Source organism: Sesamum indicum, linkage group LG12 (genome assembly GCF_026168435.1).
Source record: "Sesamum indicum cultivar Baizhima isolate 11 linkage group LG12, ASM2616843v1, whole genome shotgun sequence".
NCBI lineage: Eukaryota > Viridiplantae > Streptophyta > Magnoliopsida > Lamiales > Pedaliaceae > Sesamum > Sesamum indicum.
The window spans coordinates 13714765-13732440 of NC_142668.1; the positions used below are offsets into that span (position 1 = coordinate 13714765).

General features: G+C 40.9%; 1 protein-coding gene across 1 annotated transcript; it reads left to right on the forward strand.

Annotated features, from left to right (window-relative positions):
- Window positions 1–307: 307 nt before the first annotated feature.
- LOC105174974 (E3 ubiquitin-protein ligase UPL1) lies at window positions 308–16865 on the forward strand. The gene is made up of 16 exons (XM_088876284.1): window positions 308–720; window positions 1438–1533; window positions 1609–1815; window positions 3297–11216; window positions 11282–11596; window positions 11910–12111; window positions 12199–12485; window positions 12577–12866; window positions 13087–14215; window positions 14315–14461; window positions 14544–14624; window positions 14767–14992; window positions 15076–15215; window positions 15916–16022; window positions 16148–16309; window positions 16500–16865. Exons 1-15 carry the CDS (start codon window positions 688–690, stop codon window positions 16248–16250), a joined length of 11283 nt encoding a protein of 3760 aa, XP_088732410.1. The 5' UTR covers window positions 308–687; the 3' UTR covers window positions 16251–16309; window positions 16500–16865.
- Window positions 16866–17676: the final 811 nt, after the last annotated feature.

The window sequence follows — 17676 nt, forward strand, 5'->3', positions numbered from 1 at the left end:
TGGAAAAATTTGTGATTAATTCTTATTTTTATAGAAATATGTATCCTCTTCCACTCTTAAGTAGATTTGGGCTGAAGAAAGACTATGATAATAAATCATAATTTTAATAATAAATTAAAATTATAAATATAATATTTAATTTGTATATATTTAAGTAGATTGAAGAAAATAGTAGAATTGGAAAAGGCGAATGAGAAGCAATGATGGGAATATGTAGGTTCCTTATTTTTGTGAATTTTGGTTTTTGTTAAATTTGATATAATTAAAAGGAGTCCTTTTATCAATCTTTGTTATGGATGGTTATATAAGGAGCACAACTCCATCCTCAGTGTAAATTTTCTTCTCTTTTTCTCCCTCTACAATTTTCTCTCTGCGATCACCAATCGCCTAGAAAAACCCTCTCTTCGAAAACCCTAGAAAATCACGATCTTCATATCGTGTCACTATACGGAATTAACATCCCTCTCTAATTCAAATCCTGTCACTTTTTCCTAATCAAACAATTTTCCGCCTTCCGATCCTGCCCCTATCTCGTTATTAACTTGAAATCTCCCTAATCCTGTTTTCTCCTGTTTTATTTTGGCCAGTTTTGATTGATTCTTGCAGCTTTCGAATCGGTCGATTCATTGATTGACTCTGTGGTACTACTTGAATCGGCCAATGGTCGCATTTGGTTGATCTTAAGAGATGAAGTTGAAGCGAAGGAGGGCACTTGAAGTGGTCAGTGGAAATATATTTGTGCTCCGATCATTCTTTCAATTTCGTTTGAATTTCTCTCAAGTGGGATACTTGTTAGGGTTAATTTTATTTGTTGCTCTTGATTTCGGGTAGTGTTGCAGCATTGCGTATATATATTTTTAATTTTTTACGGTATTCTTTGAGCAGGGCATGACTTTGATTTGATTGGAAATAATATGGATTTCTAGAGCTCCAATCTGTTAACTGGCGGTTTATTTTAAACCCTGTTTCCTTTCATATATACAGCAACTCTATGTTTTGCTTACCCAGGCGGTGAAACTCGTCTTTGTACTGGCCTCAACCTTATCGTTTTTGATGTTCACCTGTTTCTTTGTAGAAACCCTTTGGAAGTTTTCCCTTATAATTCATCTTGGTTGCATTGTGTTCATTTCTTAGTGTTTGATGCTTATAGTTCTTTCACCCCCACAAGTGTTCCGGGGTTGCTATCTTTAGGTATTATCTTCTCTAGTTAAGGTTGTGAAAAGCTTGTTGCTTGTTGCTACTGATTTTATTATTGAATGGGATTTGCTAGTGACTGGCCTACTGAGTTTAAAGCTGGCCATTAATTTCTGATTACATTGCAGCAAATTCCTTACTATTCTCTTTTTTGGGTTCTTTTATTTGTTTTATTTATGTTGTGGTATCAATATCAAAGAATTCAATTTTGGAAGTAAAGGACCTGCCATCTGCTTCTTGCAGCCTCCGAAGATCAAGGCCTTCATCAACAATGTTACTGCTACACCACTCGAGAATATAGAAGAACCACTGAAAAGCTTTTCTTGGGAGTTTGATAAGGTGCACTCATGAACTCTGGCGAACTATGTCAGTTGTATTCCTTGCTATACTGATACTGATTTTGTGCAAATGCAGGGAGATTTCCATCATTGGGTCGACTTGTTTAATCATTTTGATACCTTTTTCGAGAAATTCATTAAACCAAGGAAAGATTTGCAGCTTGAGGAGAACTTTTTGGAAGCTGATCCACCCTTCCCGAGGGATGCCGTTCTGCAGATTCTCCGTGTCATAAGAGTAATATTGGAGAACTGCACTAATAAGCATTTCTACAGCTCTTATGAGGTACTCGTCTTTATCTTTTTAACACTGCAGTAACATAAATGTCTTCTCATTGTAGTGTGACTTGATTGCATAGAACGTTTTTCCTGGTATACTATGTCTGCAAGCTCAAAAAGTTGTAAGTGCCGGTTTGGTTATTCTATGGTATGCGGTACATGGTGGTGAACTGCTGTACTAGGTAGTTCCACGTCCGACTGGTGTTTTCCCTTCATATGATGGGACTTAATCACGAAGCAAATGTGACTAGTTTATCTTTGGGAAGTTTATGGACTACGATGAAAATGCCATTTTTGCCTCAGCCAAGTTCAAAAGCAATCACATTGAACTTGCATGCCGTACTAGCCGCATTGCTGTTGCATAGTGCTGCGTTAGGCAATGTGTTTGGTATTTAGCCTAGAAGAAATGACTAGGGGCTATTGCATTAGTTTTCATTAGGTGATTTTTAGTATGTTATGGTGAGAAGGCAGTGAACTAGGGAGAGTGGCAGGGGTGCCCGGGGAGGGGGTGGGTGGGCGAGAAAGGTGGAATGGGGAGTGAGATTTCATGCTCCACACTACCAACAGAAACTAGAGAGGGTGTAGGGATTGTATCCTTTGCCTGTTCCTAACATCTGCAGAAGATGTAGTTTTCAAGCTTCTTATGCATCCACCTAAAGAAAAGATTACTGATTTGTATTTGTGAGGGGTACCAGTGGGAAACACTCGGTGTTTGTGTCTCAAAGAAAAAGCTTTTTGTGGATAGATGTATTCTCCAAATATAATGAGTGAACAAAATTAAATTGTTGTGAATGAAGGCGACATCTGTATGCTCAATCCCTTTGTGGAGGTAAAGCTTTTTGATGAAAATTCTGGATCTATTTTTATTGCGTTAGCAATCTAATACATTTCTTTGATCATAATACCCGTCAATTTATGAAATCCAAGCTAATGCTTAACTGATTAGGAAAATGTTGGAATAAGTTTGACAGTCCAAATTAGTTTATGCATGTTGGATACATTTTGGCCTGAAAATAATTAACTTCATAATTGCAGATTCCTGGTAGAAGTTGGCCTCCTCTTGACTTACTACATTTCTCTTTTGAATAATGAACAATGGAGAATGCCGATTTTGATTCACAATATATCATACACATGGAGATGCAGAATTGCAAGTTTACACTGGAAGATGTATAATGGAATATCTGTCTTATTTGTGCATGCGTGTCTATGAGAGAGATAGACTTGGCACTGATGAATTCCAGAAATCGTTAAAAAACTCTAGAATCAAACAGGCACACATGTACAGAGAACACACACACACACACACAGAGAGAGAGAGAGAGAGAGAGAGAGTTATTTTCATAAATGTTGAAATTTGAATGAATATAGGTACACATTTTTATATTATTGTTGTTTCACTCAATGTTATGCTTGGACTTTTCAATTCATTGCTTGTTTAGTGTCCATTTTGTTCTTTTGTCTTACTTGTCCAACTACTCTGTGCAGCATCACTTATCATCTCTGCTTGCTTCCACCTATCCGGATGTTGTTGAGGCTTGCCTACAGACTTTGGCTGCTTTTTTGAAGAAATCCATCGGAAAATACATTATAAGAGATGCTTCTCTGAATTCAAGATTATTTTCTTTTGCTCAGGGTTGGGGGGGTAAAGAAGAAGGTCTTGGATTGATTTCATGTGCTTTGCGAAATGATTCTGACTCAGTTGCCCTTGAGTTGGGTAGCACTCTGCATTTTGAATTTTATGCTGTGAATGAACCCACTTTAATGGAACAGTCAACACAGGGTTTACAAATTATACATATGCCTGATGTGAATGCAACAAAAGAATCTGATCTTGAACTTCTGAATAAGTTAGTAGTAGAATATAAAGTGCCCCAGAATTTGAGATTTTCCCTTTTGACAAGACTGCGGTTTGCTAGGGCTTTTAGCTCCCTGGAGGCACGGCAGCAGTATACATGTATCCGCCTGTATGCTTTTATAGTTCTTGTTCAGGCATGTAGTGATACTGATGACCTGGTTTCTTTCTTCAACACCGAGCCAGAGTTCATTAATGAGTTGGTTACTATGTTGAGCCATGAAGATGCAGTTCCTGAGAAAATTCGAATTCTCTGTCTTCTTTCCTTGGTTGCCCTTTGTCAAGATAGGTCTCGTCAGCCTACCGTGTTGACTGCTGTAACATCTGGAGGGCACCGTGGTATTCTATCTAGCCTTATGCAGAAAGCTATTGGCTCTGTTGTCAATAATTCGTCGAAGTGGGCTGTTGTTTTCGCAGAGGCTCTGTTATCTCTTGTTACTGTTTTGGTGTCATCATCATCAGGTTGCTCAGCCATGCGTGAAGCAGGATTTATCCCTACTCTTCTGCCTCTGCTGAAAGACACAGATCCTCAACACTTGCATTTGGTTAGCACAGCTGTACATGTGCTGGAAGCCTTTATGGATTACAGCAATCCAGCAGCTGCTCTTTTCCGAGATTTGGGTGGTTTAGATGATACTATATCACGCCTAATGGTAGAAGTGTCTCATGTTGAAAATGGTTCAAAGCAGCAGAGTACTTCTGTTGACGTTGACAGTTCGGAGTGTGGTGGTTCTCAAGTAGTTGGAGATACTTCTGCTGAGCTTGATAGTCTGCAGCCTCTTTATTCTGAAGCATTGGTTTCATATCACCGAAGGTTATTGATGAAAGCCTTGCTGCGCGCCATCTCACTGGGAACTTATGCTCCTGGCACAACAGCTCGAATGTATGGCACCGAAGAAAGCTTGTTGCCACATTGCTTGTGTATAATATTTAAAAGGGCGAAAGATTTTGGCGGGGGTGTCTTCTCGCTTGCAGCTACTGTGATGAGTGATCTAATTCACAAAGATCCTACCTGCTTCTCTGTTCTAGAAGCAGCAGGTCTTCCTTCTGCTTTTATGGATGCTATAATGGATGGGGTTCTTTGCTCAGCAGAGGCTATTACTTGCATACCTCAGTGTCTTGATGCATTGTGTTTGAACAACAATGGTCTTCAAGCTGTCAAGGAACGCAATGCTCTGAGATGCTTTGTAAAAGTTTTTACCTCCAAACTTTACCTGCGAGCCCTTGCAGCTGATACTTCAGGTTCCTTGTCCAGCGGCCTGGATGAACTAATGCGCCATGCTTCCTCATTGCGTGGACCAGGAGTTGACATGCTGATTGAAATACTGACTAAAATTGCAAAAATTGGATCTGGGCTTGAATCAGCTTCTCTGCCCACAGATTCTCCTAGCTGCTCTCAACCTGTTCCCATGGAAACTGAATCTGAACATAGAGATGTGACCACGATGGATGATAGGGATTCATGCAGACCTGGAAGCAGCGAGCAATCGACTGATGTAGTACCCGATGCTTCATCAATGAATGTGGAATCCTTTTTGCCTGATTGTATAAGCAATGCTGCCCGTCTCCTTGAAACAATTCTTCAGAATTCTGATACTTGCCGAATTTTTGTTGAGAAGAAGGGAATTGAGTGTGTCCTGCAATTATTCACTTTGCCTCTTATGCCTCTCTCAGTTTCTCTTGGTCAAAGCATAGCTGTTGCCTTTAAGAACTTCTCCCCCCAACATTCTGCCTCACTTGCTCGTGCAGTATGTTCTTTCCTGAGAGAACATTTGAAGTCTACAGAGGAACTTTTGACTTCGGTTAGGGGATCCCAACTCGCTCAGGTGGAATTTTCTAAGAGAGTAAAGGTCTTGAGGTGTCTCTCTACTTTGGACGGCATCCTGTCTCTGTCGAATTCTTTGTTAAAAGGGACCACGACAATCGTCTCTGAACTGGGTTCTGCTGATGCAGATGTGTTAAAGGATCTTGGGAAAGTTTATAGGGAAATTCTGTGGCAAGTATCCTTGTGCTGTGAGTTGAAGGTGGAGGAGAAGCGAACTGTTGATGTGGAGCCTGAAAGTGCAGATACAGGTCCATCTAATGTGGCTGGAAGGGAAAGTGACGACGATGCTAATATTCCTTCTGTGAGATACATGAATCCTGTCTCAATCAGAAGTAGTTCTCATTCTCAATGGGGGCTTGAACGTGACTTTATATCTGTGGTTCGTTCAACTGAAGGTTTCAGTCGACGCAGTCGACATAGTTTGGCTCGCCTGCGTGGTGGCAGGACTGGAAGGCATTTGGAAGCTTTCCAAATTGATCCTGAAGCTGGGGCAAGTGGTGCCGAGAATCCTCCCCATGGAATGAAGAAGAAAAGTCCTGAAGTACTGGTCTTGGATAACCTTAATAAGCTTGCTTCAACCATGCGCTCTTTCTTCACAGCACTAGTGAAAGGTTTTACTTCTCCAAATCGTCGAAGGACTGAAACTGGATCCTTAAGTTCAGCTTCAAAGACTATTGGAACTGCTCTTGCAAAAGTTTTCCTGGAAGCTCTGGGTTTCTCAGGGCACTCCAATTCCACTGGAGCTGATATATCGCTGTCAGTCAAGTGTCGTTATCTTGGGAAGGTTGTGGATGACATGATGGCTCTTACGTTTGACAGTAGGCGGCGCACTTGTTACACTGCAATGATTAATAACTTCTACGTCCATGGAACCTTCAAAGAGCTTCTTACAACATTTGAAGCAACAAGTCAGTTGTTGTGGACTGTTCCTTACACTATTTCCACATCAGGTGTTGATAACGAAAGGAGTGGTGAGGGGAGCAAACTGTCTCACATTTCATGGTTGCTTGATACACTACAGAGTCATTGTCGTGAACTCGAGTATTTTGTGAACTCTGGGTTACTGCTATCATCAACGTCGGCATCTCAGGCTCAGCTACTTGTTCAACCTGTTGCAGTAGGTTTGTCCATTGGGCTGTTCCCTGTTCCTAGAGACCCGGAGACATTTGTCCGCATGCTTCAGTCACAAGTTCTGGATGTTATACTTCCTGTCTGGAACCATCCAATGTTTCCTAATTGTAGTCCTGGTTTTATCACTTCAATCATTTCACTAATTACTCATGTATACAATGGCGCTAGTGATGTGAAACAGAATCGCAATGGATTATCTGGGACTGCGAACCAACGCTTCATGCCTCCTCCTCCTGATGAAGCAACCATTGCTACAATTGTTGAGATGGGTTTTTCAAGAGCAAGAGCTGAGGAGGCATTGAGAAGAGTGGAAACAAATAGTGTTGAGATGGCAATGGAATGGTTATTCAGTCATGCTGAAGATCCTGTGCAGGAGGATGATGAGCTGGCTCGTGCACTGGCTTTATCTCTAGGAAGTTCAACAGAAACACCTAAAGTTGAGGGTGCTGACAAGCCTGCTGATGTCCTTTCGGAAGAGGGTCAAGCAAAGCCACCTCCTTCTGATAACATCCTTGCTGTGGCGATGAAATTGTTTCAGAGTAGTGACTCGATGGCTTTCCCGCTGACAGATTTGCTTGGGACTCTTTGCAGCAGGAACAAAGGGGAAGACCGCTCAAAAGTAATTTCTTATCTTGTTCAGCAGCTGAAGCTTTGCCCTCTTGACTTTTCCAAGGATAGCTGTGCATTGGGTATGATCTCGCATACTGTAGCATTGCTTCTTTCTGAAGATGGAAGTACCCGAGAAATTGCTGCACAAAATGGGGTTGTCTTGATTGCAATTGATATCTTGATGAATTTTATGGCCAGGACGGAGGCTTCAAAAGAGCTCCTTGTCCCTAAATGCATCAGTGCTTTACTTCTTATCTTGGATAATTTGGTGCAGCCCAGGCCCAAGATATCTTCTGATGCTGATGAGGGAACAGTACCGGGGTCTTTATCTGGCTCGTCAGGAAAGCAAATATCACCCGAGGCAATAGAGGAAAAGTCAATATCAGCTGATGTAGAGAAGGATGACTCTGCTAAGGCTGGTTCTGCATTTGAAAAAATTCTTGGAAAACCAACAGGTTATTTGACGATGGAGGAGGGTCGTAAGGTACTGGTAATTGCTTGTGACTTGATTAGAAGACATGTACCCCCTATGATTATGCAGGCTGCTCTTCAGTTATGTGCTCGCTTGACAAAATCGCATGCTCTGGCTGTGCAATTCCTTGAAAGTGGTGGTCTGGTTGCCCTTTTTGGCCTTCCAAGAAGTTGCTTCTTTCCTGGTTATGATACCTTAGCATCTGCTATTGTTCGACATCTTCTTGAAGATCCTCAGACTCTGCAAACAGCTATGGAGCTAGAGATACGGCAAACTCTGAGTGGAAGCAGGCATGGTGGACGTATATCAGCAAGAACATTTTTGACATCAATGGCACCTGTTATATCCAGAGATCCAGGGGTCTTCATGAGGGCAGTAGCTGCTGTATGTCAGTTGGAGTCATCAGGAGGCAGGTGCATTATCATGCTATCTAAAGATAAAGACAAAGAGAAAGAGAAGTTAAAAGCATCTGGCATTGAGACTGGAGTATCTACTAACGAATGTATACGAATAACTGAAAGTAAGGCACATGATGGATCTATTAAGTACTCCAAAGTCCACAAAAAGGTTTCAGCTAATCTTACTCAAGTAATAGATTATCTTCTTGAAATTGTATCCACATATCCTTCACACAGTGGAGAAGATGATTGCTCAGGCCATCCAAGTGCTATGGAAGTAGATGAACCAACTAACAAAATGAAGGGTAAATCAAAGGTTGATGAAACAATAAAGATAGGATCAGACAGTCTGTCAGAGAAATCTGCAGCCCTAGCTAAGGTTACATTTGTTCTGAAGTTATTGAGTGACATTCTACTTATGTATGTTCATGTTGTTGGAGTAATCTTGAGACGAGATCTGGAAATGTGTCAACTGCGTGGGTCAAGTCATTTTGAATGTCCTGGACAGGGGGGCATAGTTCATCATGTTTTGCATCGACTTCTTCCCCTCTCAATAGATAAATCTGCTGGCCCTGATGAATGGAGAGACAAGCTCTCTGAAAAAGCTTCATGGTTTTTGGTTGTATTGGCTGGCCGCTCTAGTGAAGGAAGGAGAAGGGTGGTGAATGAACTTGTCAAAGCCTTATCTTCATTTATCAATGTTGAAGGCGATTCATCAATTAGCAGTTTGTTACCTGATAAGAAGGTCCTTGCTTTTGTCGATTTGGTATATTCCATTTTATCAAAGAATTCTTCGTCCAACAACTTACCTGGTTCTGGGTGTTCACCTGACATTGCCAAAAGCATGATAGATGGAGGAATTGTGCATTGCCTCTCTGGCATTCTTCAGGTAATTGACTTGGACCATCCTGATGCCCCCAAAGTTGTAAACCTCATACTTAAGTCGTTGGAAAGCTTGACTAGAGCAGCCAATGCTAGTGAACAAGTTTTCAGAGCTGATACACTGCACAAGAAAAAAGTAAATGGTTCAGGTGGAAGGCCTGATGCACAGCTTGTTGGCACTGCTGCTTCTCAAGAATCACAATCTACTGATAACAGAAACAGTCAAAATGGGCTTACCGGCAATTCTGGCTCAGAAGCGCAGCCCCCAGATATCTCTCAGAATGATGATGATCATAATGAAAATCAAAATCAGTCTGCGGAGCAAGAGATGAGGATTGAGGAGGATCCAACTACTGATTCACCTGTGGATCTTGGGGTGGATTATATGCGTGAAGATATGGAAGAAAGTGGTGCTGTACCCAATACAGAACAAATTGAAATGGGTTTTCATGTAGAAAATAGAGTAGATGATGATATGAATGAAGAAGAGGATGACATGGGTGATGATGGGGAGGATGATGATGATGGGGAGGATGAGGATGAAGATATAGCTGAAGATGGCACTGGTCTGATGTCCTTGGCTGATACAGATGTGGAGGACCATGATGATGCTGGCCTGGGAGATGAATATAATGATGATATGGTTGATGAAGAGGATGATGATTTCCATGAAAACCGTGTTATTGAGGTAAGGTGGAGAGAAGCCCTTGATGGATTAGATCATTTGCAAGTACTTGGACAACCTGGAACAGGGGGAGGGCTAATTGATGTCTCTGCTGAAGCCTTTGAAGGGGTGAATGTTGATGACTTCTTTGGAATTCGTAGATCTTTTGGCTTTGAGCGTCGTCGTCAGGCTAACAGGACTTCCTATGAGCGCTCGGTTACAGAAGGGAATGGTCTTCAACATCCTCTCCTTTTGAGGCCGTCAAACTCTGGCGGTTTAGTTTCAATATGGTCCTCTGCTGGGAATTCATCCCGGGATTCAGAAGGCCTTTCTGCTGGTAACCTTGATGTAGCCCATTTTTATATGTTTGATGCTCCTGTTCTTCCTTATGACAATGCACCATCTAATCTATTTGGTGATCGGCTGGGTGGTTCTGTACCAACCCAACTAGGTGATTTTTCTGTTGGTTTAGAGTCATTGCGTGGATCAGGTCGAAGAGGACTAGGTGATGGCCGGTGGACTGATGATGGCCAACCCCAAGGTGGTGGTCATGCTGCTGCAATTGCTCAGGCAGTTGAAGAGCAGTTCATTTCTCAATTAAGTAATAATGTTCCTGCTGAAAGGCTTTCTCAGAACCCAGGATTGGTGGGAAGACAGGAAGGAGATCCCATTTTGGCAATCGATAATCAACTGGCATTAGGGGTTGATAATTCTGATGTTCAACTAAACGACTATCAGAATATTAATAATGATCAGCAAGATAATCAACTAGCTGAAGTTCAGTCTCAGGAAGTAAATACAGAGGTAGGTGGTCAACAATTAGGTGAAGGCCAACAAGCAATGGAAGATGTGCCATGTGAGATTGATAATAATAGCATGGGAACTAGGGATGGAAATGCTATTGACAGTCAGCTTTTGGAGACAGCTTCAGGATCCGTTGCTCAGGATGGTGAGCCTTTCGACAGCACTTCAGATGGTCTTGGAAATTCTTGCACCCCTTATGAAGGGGATGGCTGTGATATATCCTTAGAGCTGGATAATCAGTCTAGTTGTCATGCTCATTTGGTCTCTGAATCTGATATGCTAGGTCCCGGTACTCATCATGCTTCTTCAGTTCCAGAAAGTGGTGATGTTGATATGAGTATTGCTGAAGTGGAAAGAGATCAGACTGGCTCACAATTTCCGCTTTCTGAGATCAATCTAGAGGAGCCATCACCACAACAAAATAGTCTGGCTGGTCAAGAAGCAGGCCAAACAGATGAAAGTGGTTTGAACAATGAGGCTCCTAATGCAAATGGTATAGACCCAACATTTTTGGAGGCGCTTCCAGAAGATCTTCGTGCAGAGGTTCTTGCTTCACAGCAAGCTCGCTCTGCTCCAGCTCCTACTTATGCACCTCCTACAGTTGAGGACATTGATCCTGAGTTTTTGGCTGCTCTTCCTCCTGATATTCAAGCTGAGGTTCTTGCTCAACAACGAGCACAAAGAATTGCGCAGCAATCAGAAGGACAACCAGTTGACATGGACAATGCTTCAATCATTGCCACTTTTCCCGCTGAACTGCGTGAAGAGGTGTGTGTCTTAAACTCTGTACTCATGACTTAGCTTAACTTACTTACTTTCTTTGCATCTACCAGGTGCTTTTGACTTCTTCGGAGGCGCTATTATCAGCATTGCCATCTCCTTTACTTGCTGAAGCACAAATGCTCAGAGACAGAGCAATGAGTCATTATCATGCTCGCAGCTTGTTTGGAAGTAGCCAGAGACTCAATAGCCGGGGAAATAGATTGGGTTTTGACAGGCAGACAGTGATGGACAGGGGTGTCGGAGTCACTATTGGGCGGACGGCTTCTTCTATTGCTGAGAATTTGAAGTTGAAAGAACTTGAAGGAGAACCACTTTTGGACGCTAATGGCTTGAAAGCATTAATCCGTCTATTACGACTGGCACAGGTACATTATTTATTCCAGTGAATGATTTGGTCAATGCCTATTTGCTAAATGCTTTATCAAAGTGATTTTTTGTGTGATCGATCCCTTGAATATTTCAAGATTTAAATGTTTTTAATCTTTCGAATGAGAAGTGGCTTGGCTGCAGCCTGTAGGACATGAAGAAGGCTGTTCTGCATCTTCTTCTTTGTAAAAGTCACTTTGTGACTCACTTCTCTACAATATCAAATTGAGATGCTTTTGTGTGTAAAGTGAGTGTCTGAATGACTACTGGTGCAGTATGGAACTAAAATGATTTTCTACTTTTTGCTTTTAGCCTCTCGGGAAAGGTCTATTGCAGAGACTTCTGTTGAACTTGTGCTCTCACAATGATACAAGAGCAATTCTAGTTCAACTGCTGCTTGATATGATCAAGCCTGAGACTCTAGGCATAGCTGGTGGACTTACTTCAATGAATACACAGAGGCTTTACGGATGTCAATCTGATGTTGTTTATGGCCGATCTCAATTGTGTGATGGTACGCTTTTGTTTTCTTTTCCTAGTCATGAAAAATTATTTTATGAGTTGGGATTTGTTTTCACAAGGATGTTTCTGTTTTATTCAGGTGTTCCTCCACTAGTTGTGCGACGGGTACTCGAGATTTTGACCTATTTGTCCACAAACCATTCGGGTGTTGCCAGTCTTCTGTTTCACTTTGAGGGCTCAAATATTACTGAATTAGCTTATGTAAACCATTCAGAAGGCAAGGATGAAAGGGGCAAGAATAAAATCATTGGGGAACAGCATCATATCCTTTCTGGAAACTTACAGAGCAAGGATGTTCCATTGATATTGCTTCTTAGACTTCTGAGTCAACCACTTTTCTTAAGGAGTATTGCGCATCTTGAGCAGGTGTGCTTTCTCATTCCAGATTTTCATGTTGAAAAGCTGCTATTGAAATATGTTTTGATTAATTGTTATATTTCTTGTTGTTCACTTCAAGGTCATGGGTTTGCTGCAAGTAGTTGTGTATGCTGCAGCATCCAAGATAGATATCCATTCTAAAACTGAAGAAACAGCACCTAATGCTGAAACACCTTCTGGCAATGAAAATACCAGCAATATTCAGAAAGAGCCTCATGTATTGGGAGTAGAATCCACTCAACTTGACCAAAGCACCCATACTTTGAACTCCAAATCAGATGGTCAGAGAAGCTTAGGGGCTTATGATATCTTCTTACTACTGCCGCAATCAGATTTGCATAATCTCTGTGCTCTTCTTGGGCATGAAGGGTACTATTACTTGTAATCTGATCATTCTCTATTCATTTGTTGTGTTTCATGCTGACTTACGTTTGCCATAAAATAATATATGCTTGTATAGTCTGTGATTCATTTCTGACTGGGGTAATTTCAAAATTTTATTTTTCAATCTCTTTATCATGCTGTCCTGGTGTAATACTGCAATAGAGAAATAATGCTGGAGAATTTGTCTGTATTGTCCATCGATTAGGCTTTCGGACAAAGTTTACACATTGGCTGGTGATGTGCTAAGGAAGTTGGCCTCTGTCGCTGCTACGCAACGCAAATTTTTCATTTTGGAGCTTTCAGAGTTAGCCCAAAGGTTGAGCAGCTCAGCTGTCAATGAACTTATAACACTTAGGGATACACACATGCTTGGACTGAGTGCTGGATCGATGGCTGGTGCTGCTGTTCTTCGAGTTCTGCAGATTCTGAGCTCGCTTACTTCCATTGGCAGTGACACTGATAAGTATAGAGTGGATGATGAGGAACAGGAAGAGCATGCTACCATGTGGAAGTTAAATGTTGCATTGGAGCCACTATGGAAAGAACTAAGTGAATGCATTGGTAAAATGGAATCTGAGTTGAGTCAAAGCTCAAACTCTTCAGTTGTCTCAACCATTAGCATTGGGGATCAGATACAGGGTTCTTCTTCGGCATCTCCTCCTCTTCCCCCTGGAACTCAGAGACTTCTGCCTTTCATTGAGGGCTTTTTTGTTCTTTGTGAAAAACTACAGGCTAACAGTTCGACATTGCAGCAAGATAATAACAATGTGACAGCAAGAGAAGTGAAAGAGTCTGCTGGACTTTCAGTTCCATCGTCTATTAAGGGTGTAGATTCTTACAGAAGACTTGATGGGTCTGTCACATTTGTCAGATTTGCTGAAAAGCACCGTCGTCTTCTGAATGCTTTTGTAAGGCAGAATCCTGGTCTATTGGAAAAATCACTCTCAATGCTGCTGAAAGCTCCTCGGCTGATTGATTTTGACAACAAAAGGGCTTATTTCCGTTCCAGGATTCGGCAGCAGCATGACCAACACCTCTCAGGTCCACTACGCATTAGTGTTAGGCGTGCATACATTTTGGAGGATTCATATAACCAGCTTCGCATGCGACCAAGTCAAGACCTTAAGGGACGGCTGAATGTGCATTTTCAAGGTGAAGAGGGTATTGATGCTGGTGGTTTGACAAGAGAATGGTATCAATTATTGTCAAGGGTCATATTTGACAAAGGAGCTTTGCTTTTCACCACTGTCGGAAACAATGCAACTTTTCAGCCAAATCCTAATTCTGTATATCAAACTGAACATCTTTCTTATTTCAGATTTGTAGGCCGTGTGGTAATTGTCCAAAGAGCCCTATCTTGTGTTTAGAGTTTTTTGTCATCTTTGTTATTGACCTTTAATTTCCTAATGTTGGGTATATTGTCCTATTTATAGGTTGCCAAGGCATTGTTTGATGGACAGTTGCTTGATGTCTACTTTACTCGCTCCTTTTACAAACACATCCTGGGTGTAAAGGTCACTTATCATGACATAGAGGCTGTTGATCCTGATTACTACAAAAATTTGAAATGGATGCTGGAGGTGAGTTGGAGTAAGAGCAACCTACATGCTTTAGTATGAATTTAATTGGTCCTTAATTTTCTTGTATTTTCGTCTTGTGCAGAATGATGTAAGCGAGATACCAGATCTGACATTTAGCATGGATGCGGATGAAGAAAAACACATACTTTATGAGAAGACAGAGGTGTACTCAGATGAATGTTTTCTTGATATTCTTATTTGTTTATCTTTCCTTTCAGTTGTATTTTGAGGTTCAACACACATGATTTAAGTCTCCCCAAAAATGCAAATTTTCTCTGTTTTTCTAATATGCTTACATTGATTAGGTTACTGACTATGAGCTCAAACCGGGAGGAAGAAATATAAGAGTGACGGAGGAAACAAAGCATGAATATGTAGACCTCGTTGCGGATCACATTTTGACAAATGCTATCCGGCCTCAAATAACTTCATTCCTTGAAGGTTTTAATGAATTAGTACCGCGGGAACTTATTTCTATTTTTAATGATAAAGAGCTGGAATTATTGATCAGTGGTCTGCCGGAAATTGATTGTAAGTTGGCTGTCATCTCTCGGGATTGATAGATTATTGCATGTTATCATGAAAATTTTCTGATGATTTTGATGTCTTTGTAGTGGGTGATCTTAAAGCAAACACCGAGTATACTGGTTATACTGCAGCATCCAATGTTGTTCAGTGGTTTTGGGAGGTTGTTGAAGGATTCAACAAGGAAGATATGGCAAGATTCCTCCAATTTGTAACAGGAACCTCAAAGGTTATCCATTTCATCTGGGATATCTTGATTCTCTTATATCACCGATTTGTTCTTTATCATGTCAACTTGAGTGGACATGTACTGCGGGCATTGTTTTGTTAGAATATGATATATCTGCTTAAGTAGATTAAGATGGACCTGGTTTAACCTGTTGGTTATATGACGAATTAAGTCAATATATTTGTGAGGAATAGAGCATAGGAAACTCCTGAACCAGAAAGAATGATTTTGGTTTGGAGCTATATGTAATGTTATGTTGCTTTCGTATAATTTCGGTCTTGTCCTTGTTGCATGTGCTGCCTTGTTCTGTTCTTTGAGTTGGTGTTTGGTAGTTTTGTCCAAGCATTTTAGTTTTTACTGTTCTTAGTCTTAGAATGTCCTACTTAACCTACAATCATGTTGGTCCTGAATCTCTTTTCAGATTGTAACCTTGTTGATTTAAATTTCGTCATTGGCATTGATTAACTACTTCCAATTTGTTAACCTAGATATGATTAGAGATAGTTTAGGAAATGTTCTCCTTTATTTGTTGGGTGTTCTGTTGTATTCCTTGGTGAATTTTCTCTGATACAAGGTTTCGAACCAGCTTGTGCACATATGCATGTCCATGCTGGCTACACTAAATGGGCTGTGCTAGTGGGAAATTAGCCTCGTTCAAAAAGATTTCTTGCAGCACTAATTTAGATTTTTGGTTTCTTAGGTTCCTTTAGAAGGTTTTAAGGCACTGCAAGGCATATCTGGTCCACAGAAGTTTCAGATTCACAAAGCATATGGAGCTCCTGAGAGACTTCCATCAGCGCATACTTGGTAAATTTCTTTTTATTGGGAAATATGATGGTGGGGGGTATTAAGTTGACAAATATGTTCCAACAGTTAAGTAGTTATGTCGCAATCATGTTCTGTAAATTCACTGGTCTTTACAACCTTTCCAGCTTTAACCAACTGGACCTTCCGGAGTATCCTTCTAAGGAACAGCTTCAGGGTCGTTTGTTACTGGCAATCCACGAAGCTAGTGAAGGATTTGGATTTGGTTGATTCTGATGATTTAGTGTGCTGCTTCGCACTGCTTCTGGGTTCTTCTCTGCAATATACGAGTTAGTTATGCTTTACTTTGATTTTGAATTTAATTTTGTACTGTTGGCATCGACTCGGAGCTCACACGTGTTCACACTTTAGCCATCTTTTATCTTAGGCTGCTTCAGACATTGGAGAAGCAGTATAATGAAATTAGGCAATTGTGTTGAATCAGATGTTCTTAGGACTTGAACTTGTATCATTCTGCAGGAATGGAATGCCGATGCAAGGTCAATTATCCGTCAAGTAAATTTTCCCTCTGGTGGCATAATCTATAGCAGCAGAACTGATTCTTTTGTCACATCTGCTTTCAGAGGATGGAACTGGCTAATCTTTTTGTTTCAGTCTGTAGTATATGCATGAACAGAGACAAGAAGGGGAAGAGGAAGAGGTTTTAGTCTAATATTTGTCCTTATGTAAATACTCTTTTTTTTTTTTCTATCTTTTGAGGGAATGGGATATTGTTAGATAACTCTCTCTTCTCATTCTTTATCACTCCTGTGGCCAATTGGCTTCCAGGTTATTATTACCAGAGGAGTCATTTATCAAATATGATATGATGTTGGCATTTAATAATTGTGATTTTGCAGTTGAGCATACAAGCTGAAATCCCCCTTTCCTGTATTCTATGGCTTTTTGGTGTTTATTGGAAATATTGCCATCAGGCATTTTTTGTTGAACTCTAGTGTCGTTTTCCCTTGCAAGTTGGTCGTAGTGAAACTGCGTAGGGCAATTACCTTGTACTTGTTCTTCCTATGCTACAAGCATACATGAAACGTCGTTATCTGTAACTATGAATGGTTGCATTCTGCTGCTTTGACTTTGGAATAGTATTATTATTTGATGCTTGGCTGTGATGTTTACTCAGCAATTGGCTACGGCCCTATGTCTATTTGTTGTCGTCTCTGCTCTTATGTACCATTACATTTAGCCTCTCCTTGACCACAATGTAATGTGGTTTCTGTTAAAAACCCTACGGTTCCAGCTCCTTAAATCATAGGGTGGTTGGGTGGTTCACTCCAATATTCTATCCCCTATAGCGGCACTCCCTCCGTTGTCGGTGAGCTACCGCATGATTGATTGAGAGTGTAGGTCAGACATGAACACTGCAGTCGTCCGTCTTACGAATCAGTCAACTAATGATGAATACAAATATTAAACAAGACGTCATTGCTTGCATCCCAGTTGACATGCTTCCTTTAACCCCTTGTAATAATCCTCCTCTCTCTTTAGCTGTTTTAGAAAAACAAGAACACCTGAAAATTATTAAATTCCGTCCCTCCCCGTGCCCAGATTACGGAGTTGGAGTGGCATTGCAAGTTGTTGAACAGGCTGTACCCAATACCCCAACCTAATATTCCAATTTCAATTCCAAAAAAAAAAAAAG